Here is a 12,876-nt window from a genome sequence, read left to right on the forward strand (position 1 = left end):
AAAGTAGTTAACAGAACATGTAAAGTGTTAGCACCAGTATTAAAGATATCAATAAGTGTGCATAAAAAGGGCAATATATTGATACACATATAATATATATTTATGGAAAGAATAGAGGACTCACAAGCAAGTGTTTTGCCTAAAACACCTTTTTTTGTGACGTCCGACAAAAGGCTGTCAAACTTCATTTTAAATACCCTAGCAATGATGTCAGGTCTATCATGTGCCTTCATGTTTAGAGGTGTTAAAGCTCTTTGAATTTCCGGCCAATTCGGGTTGCAAGTGAAAGTAATAAATAGGTCTGGAAATCCCACTTTACTACATATAGCCATTCCATCATAGTATAATTGATCCATAAATCTCCTACTACCAACATATGATGACGGTAAAATTACTCTTTTTCCAGTCGATGAACCTTCAGTTTGGCTTTCATCTCCATCTTGGTTTAGATTGTTATACTTAGACACTATAAGTTTAGACTGATTATTTCTAAGCCATTTCAACCTCTCTCCTTCTAGCATTGTGTAACCATCCACCAGAAATTGTTGAAACAACCTTCTCGATGATAAAAGAGTTCTTCCTTCATGCGACCGAGTTTGGATTCGAAAAGCTAGCCATTCTCTTATAGTCAGCCTACTCCTAGGATTATCATCAAATATGTCAAGATCTCTGTGTGCAACATTTGGTCTATAACCATCTTCTCCATATGGAAATATTAAAGGATATTGGAAGGCGAGGTAGCTTGCATGGAACTCATCAATGCGTTTAAGTTTTCCCCCTTGTTTTTGCATAATAATGTCTTTTTCTTCTCCCGTATCAATGTCACCAACAATCAAGGCTGCCACCTCAGAAACAGTAGGTTGGTTGTACACTCTTCCATCTGTGGTTCTATTTGCTATTAACCTGAGTTTTAGATTGTGAACATTTCCTTCATTAAGTCTTTGTCTTGCCATCAGGAAACTCTTGGCATGTATGTTATACTTGTACGACATTTCAGACAATTTGCCAACAATTTGTTCATCAATGTTGTCCTTGTTGCTGCAATGTATTAATTGCAATTCAATTAATAATATAATATATTGAAGGTTTGGTTGCATGCATCTAATATACTACTCAATTTTAATGCAGTATGCAATTATAAAAAGTTTGACAAATGAATAACCATAATAACAGAAATAGATTCATACCGTAGAATATCCATTCTATTTGAAACTTCATTTTCTGTATCATATATGTACAGCTGAGCAAATTTAGGTCGTTGACCATCTAGTGGCAATAAACTCCCAATTCTGTGGCAACACTGACCTTGGATGCGAATCATTGGCGGGCCACGACCATTGTTGAATTTGTTGTCCAACTTAGCACCAGGAGATATGAACGCAAACATCATGTTGTATGTTCGCAAATTTGTTTGAAAACTTTTACTATATTTTTGCATTTTTATCAAATAGCAAATATGCTAAGATTTATGGTGGATGTCTCAAGCACGGTAGTTCAATCTTGCCATTTCCACAACACAAGTTATACTTTGGATTTGCAAAATGTTTGTGCTTGTCCTTCCTTTCTTGATACCACATTAATGCATTGCAATATCCACACTCCATTCTCGCATCTCCAAGATCGAAATATTCTGTGTATAATGCAGAATTTGATTGCAGTCTTAGAATAAGCACAGTGTTGTTCATGTTGTCAACATAACATCAAATTTTTCAATAATGAACATGCATATATTACTTGTATACCTTCAGTGTTAGCTTGTGGTTGGTTAGCAGTTGAGAATGGAGGAGTGTTGTCGTCATCTTCTAGACTTTCATCATCAGATGATTCGTCCACTGTTTTCAACATAAGATCTTATAGTTACAACATTAGGAATGATAATGATGCATGTCTGTGATATTGTAATGCTCAAGCCATGCACATTAGGTATGATTAATCATGGATAGTGAATACAAATACCTAAGAAAGGGTCATAATCAGAATCATTATCGTCATCACTCTCGTTGTCGCTTTCAAAATCAATGTTAACAGTTGGTTTAAAAACATTGCATGTAATAGGATTTGATGGAGTTTGTGAACTTTCTCCAATATGTACTGTTGGAGAGATGAAATTGAGAGAGTTGTAAATATTGAAATGATCATAGGTTAGCATGATATGTGCATCCTATTTCAAATATATTTGATAAATTACATTGACCCTACATTGGAGGATTTGGATGATTGGTTTTTTGAGCTTTTTCCTTCGTCTGTGGTGGAGTTAAATTAATCTGATCGTTGCGCATAAGGTTATATGCTCTATCTGGCACTCCAGTCACCTTTTAAGGACGACCCCTTGCATGTTTGAGTTGTGTAGTGTTTGTGCCATTTAGAATTGCAGGTTCAATGCTGAATATTAAAAAAGGTACTAAGTGAGTAAGTCATATTCAAATGGAATAATTACACAAAGAATTATAACTTACATGGGTGAAGTAGTCGAATTAACTGTATCGGAGGGATTCATTGATTTCTGCCCAGGTTGTATAAGTGTAGCAGGGTTTAGATTCTCTCTTCCTTGTTTTGCTACAGCTAGGGAAAAGGATGAAAGTAGGTTTGTGCTGATGTTATTAATTTCCAACAGTTTAGGAGGTATGTGAATTCCATGTTTAGTACAAGAGGGTCGAGTCTGTGGCAACATGTTTCGGTTTTGTTGAGAAGAAGGTGGTTGACTTATTTCAGACAGTGGAATCCTAATGCCGGTAGGGGTATTGTTAAATCCAGGAATTGTTGGTCTAAATCTTTTGACTTTCTTATGCTTCATAATGCTAAATCGACGGAACCTAGTTCGTTTAGCGGCTGATTTCGTCCATAATGAATCATCAGTTATAATAGAAGTTTTTTTGTTGGCCTATATTGCAAAAGATTAGCATAAAATGTTATAAACAGATCACGAGTTAGAAAATAATAACCCAAAAACAATGTAACAGTACAGTCTAAATAATTCTAATGAGCAGTAGGCAAGACCACACATGTCTAATGGATGAAATTTATAGGTTACTTTCCTTTGATTCATCTTGAGTTTTAGTATCTACAATTAGAATCCATGGTAAATATAAAAGTTAAATTATCATTATAGTTATTATCAAGATCTGCCATTATATATATAAGGTTAGGAAGTTAAATATATATCTATATGCGGCGTTGGAATTATGGCAAGGTTCCTTTGACATAAATAAATGGTTATATTGAAAGTGGAGAAGAATATCAATATAACTTACTGAAACAATGGTGTAGAGTTGAAGAATATTAGTGAAACTCAGTCATGGTTACTGCACTAACTCAACACTGCTTATCTGATTGTTTGGATGGAGACATAAAAAGCGTGGTGCGACTTATGGCCTGTATCCAAAAAAAATGCAAAAGGGAAAAAAGTCAACCTGCATAAGTTAAATAACATCGGTCATGTGCATATGTCCTAGTTGGCAAGCTGATAAAAATGTTTTGATAATATGAGCATTGTAGTAACCAGTAGTTGAGTTGCAGCTAAAAATGTGATTGGACCTTTCATTATCATGATAGGTGAGTAATAGTTCTGCCCAAGGATGGGTGATGTACTTAGTATGTAGGAAATGCGTATGAAATAATGCAGTTGGTACTAATATGTGGTGATAAGATATCGAAGACAGGCTGTAGGGAAAGCTGGAAGTACTTTGTGTTGAATAAAGTAACAATTAAAAGTAGTATTTGTAGGTTTATTGATAATATAATAGTATTGGTTGTGAGGTTTAGAGTGTAAACTTGATTTTAAAAAATTACATTGGTACTTACATTATAGACTGTAATAGTTGCTTGAAAAATTATGATAGGTTTTAAAAAGTAGCTTTATCGAAGATTTCAAAAAGGTTGTTAATTCAAGACTTAAAGGGCTCGTGTGGGAACAATGGTACAGATCTACAGTTGAAGTTGATTTACAAATTTGGTACGGATCTACAATGGGAACAATGGTACAACCTTCTTTTTGCAAGGATGTTAATTCAAGACTTAAAATTGGCAAAACTTAAAAATTGGCAGCACCTTTTACAATGGGAACTATGTTTTACTAAGAATTTTTTAAAAAAGTTGTCTTATAATAACAAATTTTTTTAGCCAACTTGTGGTCTAGATGGACATTAGTTTGTACATCTCATTTTTTTGGAGGGCCTTCTGTTTAACTTCTTCATAGTCAGTAAGTTCATAACAACTTTATCCTAGATGAAGTTTAATTAGATAAAAAATTGAGCTTCCCAGGTGGAAACTACTTATTTTAAGCCTATGCATTTTTTGGCACCACTAAAGTTAAATTTGACATTTTGGTACGACCAAACATGTTATATTATCATCTTCTGCAAAGTGAAAGGTCTGCCCCTTTCAATTCAGATACAAATTTTATAAGTTTATTCAATTGTTCTAATGTAAAAACACCAACTGCTCTATAGTCGTATGAAGTGTATTGAATCACTTGAAACTTAAAATATAATGTGTTAATTAAAGACTTTTTGCATAGGTCTATGTAAAAAAACTATTGCTTCTTTTTGTCACAAATTGTATACAATGGAACAGAGCTACACTTTTTACAAAGGTACAGATCTACAGTGGAAACAATGGTATAATCGAATCATAAACAATTATTGAGTAAAGATGGTTGAAATTAAATATATGATATTCCTAGAGCATTGGAAAACAAAAGCAATATAAAAGGAAGTAAATAATTCATTAAGTTAAGGGTCAAACTGCCCATTATATGTTTGTAAGACTTCTGCCTTAATTGTCACAAAAAGTAAAACAAATTACAACATTGTTCAAAACATAAGTTGACATGAAAGGATTGTTCAACAATAACATTGTCATACCCCAAATTTGTCCTACCCTTTTATTTTCATCTGGTTTATACTTCCCATTTCATCTGCATACCTCCATTAGGGCATTTGCATGGCTTTGTATTCATTCATTAAATAAAACATCTAAAAAGCATGGGATCAAAGATCTTGGAAGCTAGGGTTTTTGTATGGTCAGTCATGATGGACTTCTTTCTCCTAAAGCTACGAGGTTTTTCTCTATGAAGATTCATCAAGGGTCGAGATGTTCTTATGTGCTCCAATTCTTATCTTCCTCAAAAATTCCTCAAAGAATTGTTGTTATGTCAGATTGAAGTACAATGCATATCATGGTGTGAGAATTAGACTTATAGGTCCATTGTGTTCAAGGCGCAGCTATGCGTAATTGGTTGTTGGTTTGGTTTGAATTGAGGGATTGAGATTGAATTAAGGTCGCGATGATTTGAGGATGAATTTGATGATTTAATCGGCCTTATTATTCAAACTTTGTTTAAGAATTTAATTCAAGCTAAGATACTAGATTCATGATGCAAGAAATAAGGTCGTGGATTGCTTGTGATCAAAGCTTTATCATTTCCCTCATTGATTTGTTGATTGCAATGCATGGTGAATTGTTTGGAAATTGAATTCACGTTCTTTTGAGAATTAAGATGAGAATACAAAGTCATTCAAGGTCTCTCACCGATTTCATTCATCAAGTCAAGTCCACCATTTATCAAATCAAATGTTCAAGTATTCATACAATATCATCACAACATTCAAGGTCTCTTTGCAAAAGTACAAGTCAAGAGTCAAAGTTCATTACAAATATTCAAAATCCATTTCAAGTTCATCTCAAGTCCATACACTTAAACATTCATACACTTCATACAAATTTCATTACAATAAAAACATTATATATTTCATCCATTACAAAAATCCATATATTGCATAAACGAAAATACAAAGGGAGACATGTTTCAAGTCCTCATCCTATGCTGCCAAAACCTCCAAATCCTATGGTTGTCGCTTTAACTCAGTACATCCAATTCTCATCTTCAACCATGTGGTGCCAATGGCTATGATATTCTATGCCTTCAAGTATCAGCATCATGTCGTCTCAAGAACCGGCACAATAAACAAACCTAACACTCACCACCACATGTTCATTCAGGCTAAAGCATAATAGAAAGTCTGCAAAGGAAAAGAAGTAGTTCAGAATATGTGAAAAAGAAACAATGCTGCAGCCATGAATACTTGCCCAACAACATGATGACAACAGGCTGCCCGCATATGCAATCAGGAAAAGCATTCAGGCCAATATACAAGCTCAAAACGCGACATAACCGTAATGAATCTGTCTGAAACTCGGTGTCTGTCCCGTGCATCCAAACCTGTCTGTGACAATGACCAACATCATTCAAGTTTCATAATGGTAGCCCTGTATCTACAATTGTCAGCCACAAAAAATCATAACAGATACATATTCACTCACTAATCCAGGATTCTTACTCCATGTTGATATTCATTATAAATCCATACCTAACCATTAAAACCAAGCTGCCACCACCACGATTCTGTCTTCATCATCTTGCTTCCATGGTCACCATGTCTTCACATATACTATATTGCCAAGCCATGCTTCAATTTCATCTGCAGCCAGCCACAATCTCTAACCTGCATCTATTCAAAGCAATTCCAATCCAGCTCCATAAACAAGGCACCGCAAGAAAATCAAAGGGCAAGTATACAATCCACATCTCAAACAGAATTAAGCAAGAAAATCTATCAATGAAAAGAAACATACAGTTACATCAAGTTCAGTCCCTGTACCACATAAAGCTAAAACCAGTCAGCCATACATTCACTAAATCACATTCAGCCCTGCATAAACCTTTCAAACCAGAAAAATAAACCTACAGCATTCACACCAAAAAACTTATAACCACCAAGCTAACTCATAACAGAATGATAACCTCTTCTTAACTACCTATAAGACCTCACCAACAACCTCTAACCAAATTCCATAACCAACTTCAACTAACCTAACAAAATTAGTTACATATAACTTCTCCTCACTAACTAACAAACCTCTCAACTCAGCCAACAGAATAACAGAAAAAACCAATTAGTTACATTCCTATAACTAACTTTTCTAACAACTAACAGATCCCAACCGAATCCTAACAACCATAACAGAATCCCCAACTGTAACTAACTCCGACAGATTTTCATAACAACTTTCCAACCATCACTAACAGACTGTAACAGAAAAGAGAAGAAGCAGAGTGGCAACTGAATCAAAACAGAGTGTAACAGAAAAATCAGAGTCAATCCTCACTCTCCATTCCATAACTAAATCAGCAAATCTAACGGCTCACAATCTCTCACCTCTAACTGATTTCAACTCACCTATATAGTCCCATTCCCTCCATAATTCAAGAACACGCTTCATTCATCACACACACCATAACCACTTCTCGACCTTCACTCATCATCATCTTCACCTCTCTCAATCATCTTCTTCGTCACCCTCACACTCATCTTCAATCTCACTCCACCTTCTCCACTCTCAGAACTCCATCGTCCACCCTCAATTCCCCACCCTCTCACTAAAGCTCAGCTTCCATTGTTGCTAGAGTTTCAACCTCTGAAACTCTAATCAACAGAGCTACACCTCCCTCAATCTTCTCAACACATGGCAACGATGAAGCTCTCAGTGATGCCATTTTCGTGCTCTCGTCCATTCTAACTCATACTCAGACTCAATACAACACGGCAAACGATTCAGAAAGCAGAAATTCAAAGAAAAAGAAGAATTCGAGAAGAAGTGAAGAAGAGAATCGTAGAAAGGACTTCGGAGATCAAAGAGGCGGTGAAGGCGTTACCTGGATTTCACGAAGAAGCATCTCTGGTATTCTTGGGACGTCATCGGTTTGAAGAGTCGCCGGAAGCTACTCCGGTCAGTAAGTTCCCTGATCCTCCATTCTTGCGCCCTATTATTCATTCTCTTGCCACGATTTTTGCCTCTACGATTCTAGTTTAGGCGTTGATCTTATATTGAGGGAGAGACGATCGAGAGACGGAGAGAGTGAGTTCGCGAGAGGGACGCTATTGACTCGCGGCGGCGTTCAAAACGCTCGCCGGGGGGGGGGGGGCTGCCGTTTGTGCGCCGATGAGAAGGAGGAGTGAGGAGAGTCTGAGAATAAGACTTGAAGCGTATAACATGATAAACCCTAATTCCCTTTCCTTTAATTTTCGTTTTTATTTTTTTATTATTAAAATCCAAAGTTTTAAAATTGGTAAAATCTTAATGGAGGCTGAATAATAAAAAACTGGATCAAATCGTTGGGCCTCACCGAATTGCCACCATGCACCCCCTTTGGCCCACCGTCATCTTTTTGTCATAAGCTCAGAATACCACACAAAAACCTCCTGGGCCTCACTTTCCCTGGGCCTGCGCCTTTACTACTGGCATACCACCATTTTCAGCCTACACCCCCCTCTGAGCCCATTTAGTTCCTTTAGAATATAGGTTTTAACATAGTTTTCCTCCTTTTTTTTTTTTAGTGATAAAAGAATCAATAAAACCCTTAAAATTGTGTTAGACTTTTAGGTTTTTTTAGAGTGTGATTTTTTTTAATTGGTAAAATTTCTCACATTCAAAAAACTCATAAAAATAGTAGTATTTTTTTTAGGTTAATTTTTGCACTTAATGTTGATTTGTTTCTTATTTGCTTTTGTGCTAAATTCTGTATGGTTGTGTTTACATTGATTTTGGCCTATAACTTTGGCCTATGTTAATACCCTTTTAATGCTTCTTTTAGAATCTACCCCATGTTAACCTTAGGGCCATTTATAGATTAGAATAACATAGATTAGAATGTTAGATCTAGTTCCCTATTGCATTCTTTTTCTTTTTCAACTCTTTAAAACATTAATAAAAGGAAGATGCGAATCACATTAAGCAAGTGATAGGGAAATGGGTGGGATTCATTCCCTAATCTATTTCTCAATCGCTTAATGGGAGAGAAACGAGTGGGATTCATTCCCTAATCTGTTTCTCAAACATTAATTAATGGGAGAGAAATGAGTGAGATTCATTCTCTAATCTGTTTCTCAAACATTACATAATGGGATGGAAGCGAGTGGGATTCATTCCCTAATCTGCTTCTCGATCATTATACATTTTTATGTGATTCGAATCGCAGAGTAATTTCCCTTAAAAAATACACAACCAAAAACACTTTAAAACATCTAACAATGGTTCAGACTAAAGCAAAGTAGAGAAAGTGGTGAGTGGCCCGGTATTGGGTACTGTTCATCACTCATCTACCCTAAAAGACACAAACCAATCTCTTTCTTCTCCTTAAGGGCATCGTTATCTCCGTTCCATTGCATCCTAGGCTGTCCCCTTGTGCAAGAACGCGAGCGTTGACTCCGCCCAACTAAAAAACACAAAAACAAACAGAAAATCTTTAGCCGAGCTACGGTAACTCTGATTCCTGAAAAGGATACGTAGGCAGCGGGGTAGGGCCCGTGCGAGTACAATTCTTTATTTTCCCTACATTTTTCATTCATTTCGCATTTAGACATAGACATAGTTATACACCCTTTAGATAGAAACAGACATAGGTGGATACCATCGAGTACGATGGGCGTGAGGGGTGCTAATACCTTCCCCTTGCGTAACCGACTCCCGCACCTAGATTCTCTGGTCGCAAGGCCTTGTTCCTTCCTTTGTTAGGTTATCCGGTATTCCTTTCCCTTATGGGATAAATATATTGGTGGCGACTCTGTTCATTTTTCGCGAGCGTGCGACAGCTGGCGACTCTGCTGGGGATGTTGCTAGACCTGTTGCTGGTCCATCCTTAGTGAGTCGATCCTAGCCTGCGTTTGTTTGTTTATTTACTGGGTGTTTATTTGTTTTTATGTCTATACCTTGTATATATGTTTGCATGTTTACTTTTCTGCTTGCATATCATGTTTATTTCTGTTTGCACATCATGCATATGGGTTATATTCTGTGTTCCTTGGGGTCTTCTGTTCTGTTTTGCAGGTTGGGTGGGATGTTTTATGAGGTAAAAGGCCCAATACCCAGGCCAGAGTGACACATAGGATACCTAGGATAGAGTGGATAGTCATGACGCCAACAGAATGTCAGGTTCTGTTGATTGCGATCATGAGACCCACGACCAGTCGAGGTTCAAATGAGATACCGTTGTTGGCATGTATTTGCGACAATGATGGTGTTTCAGGAGAACTGATAACTGTCATACCCTAATTTTTGACCCCCCTGAGATGACATATCTTCAGGATTTTTCATCAGGTCAAGACAAGTACCCAGAGCAGTCATTTCTCCATCTGGTACCTAATCGAGGATGCTCAAAGACAAGAAAGCTCAGGCAAAGGATCAATCAATACAAGGATTAGTCCCTAATACAATCATGAGGCTCAAAGACTTCACTTTTCTCATCTATGATTGATTAGACATCCAGTCATATGAGTACAGGTTTACTCAGGTCGCCAGACTAGGGTTCTGAGCCTATCAAGGACTGAAATCAGGGATCACATTTGGGAAACCCTAAAAAACCTCAGAGGGTCATTCAAAGACATCAATCATCTTCAAATAACTCATATTACAAGGTCTACTGGACATCACACTTCAATTCAAAGTCTACAGTCATTACTTTCACATGGTCGACAAATTAGGGTTTTGACCTAATTCACCAAGATAGTTGACTTCTGATCAGGGCATGAATCCAAAACTCAAGACATGATTCAAGGATCTCTACTACCTCCATATAATCCATTTATATCATCCATTTGTGGAGAAGATCTTATTTCTACACAAAAGCCCAAAAATTCACTTTGTCAGGAAAAAGTCAACTGTAAAGGATCATCATTGACTTTTAAGGTTTTTGGTCAAAAAATGACTTTCAAAGATCAATATCATCAATATATGGATGTCAAAGTCATTTGGCCAAAGAAATTCAAAGAAATTCATCAAGGAGCGAAAAGTCGGGAATTAGGGTTTTTGAAGGCATGGTGAGATCTCAAAATTTCACCTACACAACTCAAAAAACTTCCAACATGAAAGTTGTAGATCTTGCAAAATAAAACAACATCTTACAAAGGAACTTTTTTCAAAAGATCAACCATTTATGAAGTTTTGGAAATTTTGAAGTTTAGGTCATAAACACTTAGAAATTTTTCTAAGTGTTTTAACCTAGTTTTCATCCAACTTTGGGCTCATTTTTCACAAATTTCCTAAATGATTCTGAAGAAGACATAAACTAATGATTTGAAGTAGATGTTTAGGGCTTTCCAAATTGTGTTCAACCTTCTCCAAATTCAATTTGAGCTAGGAGTTATGCTTGTTCAAAGTTGGCCTCATGAAGTAAAATTATAGGTCATGGACACTTTTGGACTTTGCAAATTTTGTGCAAATAACCTCTCTTATGGATGCTACACGACCCATAACACATCTGAAACCATGCCATGCATTCATTTTCACCATGCCATAAGGATTGAAGAAGATTCTAAAAAACAAGAACATGTGATTATGTAATGATTACATTTGTGAATTTATGGCAAATTGATGAATCACCCAAGGAATCTTCTCACCAACCAATTAGAGCTCATTTCTGGCTCAGAATTGTCCCCTAAGATCAAGCAAAATCGAGGGCTAGGGGATTGATCAAATGGAATCAAAATTCTCATCATTACATAAGAGATATTTGCAAAATTCCTTCATGGCTAAGAAAGCAAATCAACTTCACTAAGGAAGCTCACTCCTCTGCAGCTATACTGATCCATTTGCCTATAAATACAGATGCATTCCTCATTCAAAAACACACCAAAGCAACCATATTACTTGCTTTCTCCTTCTCTCCTCTTGTTCATTGTTTTTCAAAGTTCTTTGGCAAGAAGAATCGATTTCTTCAAACCAAAGCATATCTTTGGGAAGTGAGCATTCTAACATCTCAAGGGAGGTCATTTGAGGTGATCCAAGCACCTGGATCACTTCTGTAGGTGGAGGAACACCATTGTTGCTCTCACTTTGGAGCACTTGCAGTTGGAGGTCCATGGAGTGATTCAGAAGGTTTCAAGGCAAGCCAATCATCCAGACACACTCCTCAGGTCATAGTGAAGCTAACCAGATGGCTGCAGCTCATCTGTAACTCAGGATTCAACAACCTCCATGTCCACTTGAAGCTCAAATCGAGGGAGGTCCATAGAACAATTCAGAAGGATTCAGGCTACAATAAGCATCCAGTTAGCATCATTGAGTCTCAGGGAAGCTATTGAGATCATTCATTCAAACCCAGGTGCTCTCAATCATCCTCACGATCTCCATTTTCAGAGTTACATATTTAGAATCGTGAGTGAAATTAGAGCAAGTTTCGTGTTTACATCATGACAAATGGTTGAGAAACGAGTGAGTTCAGAAATCCAAAAATGGAGAGCTTGAGGTTGAAGACGAAGATGGTGGTGGCGCGCAAATTTGAAATCTCAGGGCAGGTTTTATTTTATTTTGAATGGTATGCGTTTTATTAACGACTAAACAACTTGCCCTAGTGGCCACACATGCGCCCTTAGTATCATCATGCCACAAGTCTGGGGTTCGAATCCCCCTCGCCCCAGACTTTTTCATCCTTTTATTTTTTCAGATTTTTCTAACTTGTTTTAAAACAAAACCAAATGCGCGCGTGTTATAGTCACCAACTGGCGTTTGGCTCAGTGGTGTTGTTTTGAGTGTGTGGCTATAAGGGCGTGAGTTCAAGCCTTGCTAGGACCAAAACCTATTTTTTTATCACTTTTCTAACTTAATTCCTTCACAACTTTAACCAATTATTTAACTTATCAAATTAATTCATTTTGACTTCATTTTTTAAACACTTGTTGATTAATATATATATTTTTTAAATAATCAAAAAAAATCATAAAAATATTATTTATTTCATGTATTTTAATTAGGTTTAAAATAGTATGTTTTAAATGTTTTCTTAAATACTTTAAAATATATATATTCATTTTGTTTTAACCT

The 12,876-nt window shown here is 36.5% G+C and overlaps 1 protein-coding gene across 1 annotated transcript; it reads right to left on the reverse strand.

The window, feature by feature from the left end:
* Positions 1-139: 139 nt before the first annotated feature.
* On the reverse strand, positions 140-7,555 carry LOC131635112 (uncharacterized). Its single transcript, XM_058905725.1, has 12 exons — positions 7,440-7,555; positions 6,994-7,066; positions 6,826-6,924; positions 6,689-6,742; positions 6,153-6,224; positions 2,480-2,881; positions 1,957-2,161; positions 1,743-1,832; positions 1,528-1,630; positions 1,188-1,424; positions 198-1,038; positions 140-148 (listed from the first exon to the last, which is right to left on the reverse strand). Exons 1-12 carry the CDS (start codon positions 7,553-7,555, stop codon positions 140-142), a joined length of 2,301 nt encoding a protein of 766 aa, XP_058761708.1.
* Between the last annotated feature and the right edge of the window lie 5,321 nt (positions 7,556-12,876).

Source organism: Vicia villosa, unplaced genomic scaffold (genome assembly GCF_029867415.1).
Source record: "Vicia villosa cultivar HV-30 ecotype Madison, WI unplaced genomic scaffold, Vvil1.0 ctg.001429F_1_1, whole genome shotgun sequence".
NCBI classification, from domain to species: Eukaryota; Viridiplantae; Streptophyta; class Magnoliopsida; order Fabales; family Fabaceae; genus Vicia; species Vicia villosa.

Excerpts from the sequence above, each read along its gene's own strand:
- LOC131635112 (XM_058905725.1), bottom strand. The coding sequence starts at position 7,555 with ATGGCATCACTGAGAGCTTCATCGTTGCCATGTGTTGAGAAGATTGAG. Across the intron at positions 6,743-6,825 it reads GGTTAGAGGTTGTTGGTGAG|GTTTATTTTTCTGGTTTGAA; the intron begins GTCTTATAGGTA and ends TGAATGCTGTAG. Across the intron at positions 2,162-2,479 it reads CAATGAATCCCTCCGATACA|GATGCACATATCATGCTAAC; the intron begins GTTAATTCGACT and ends TATTTGAAATAG.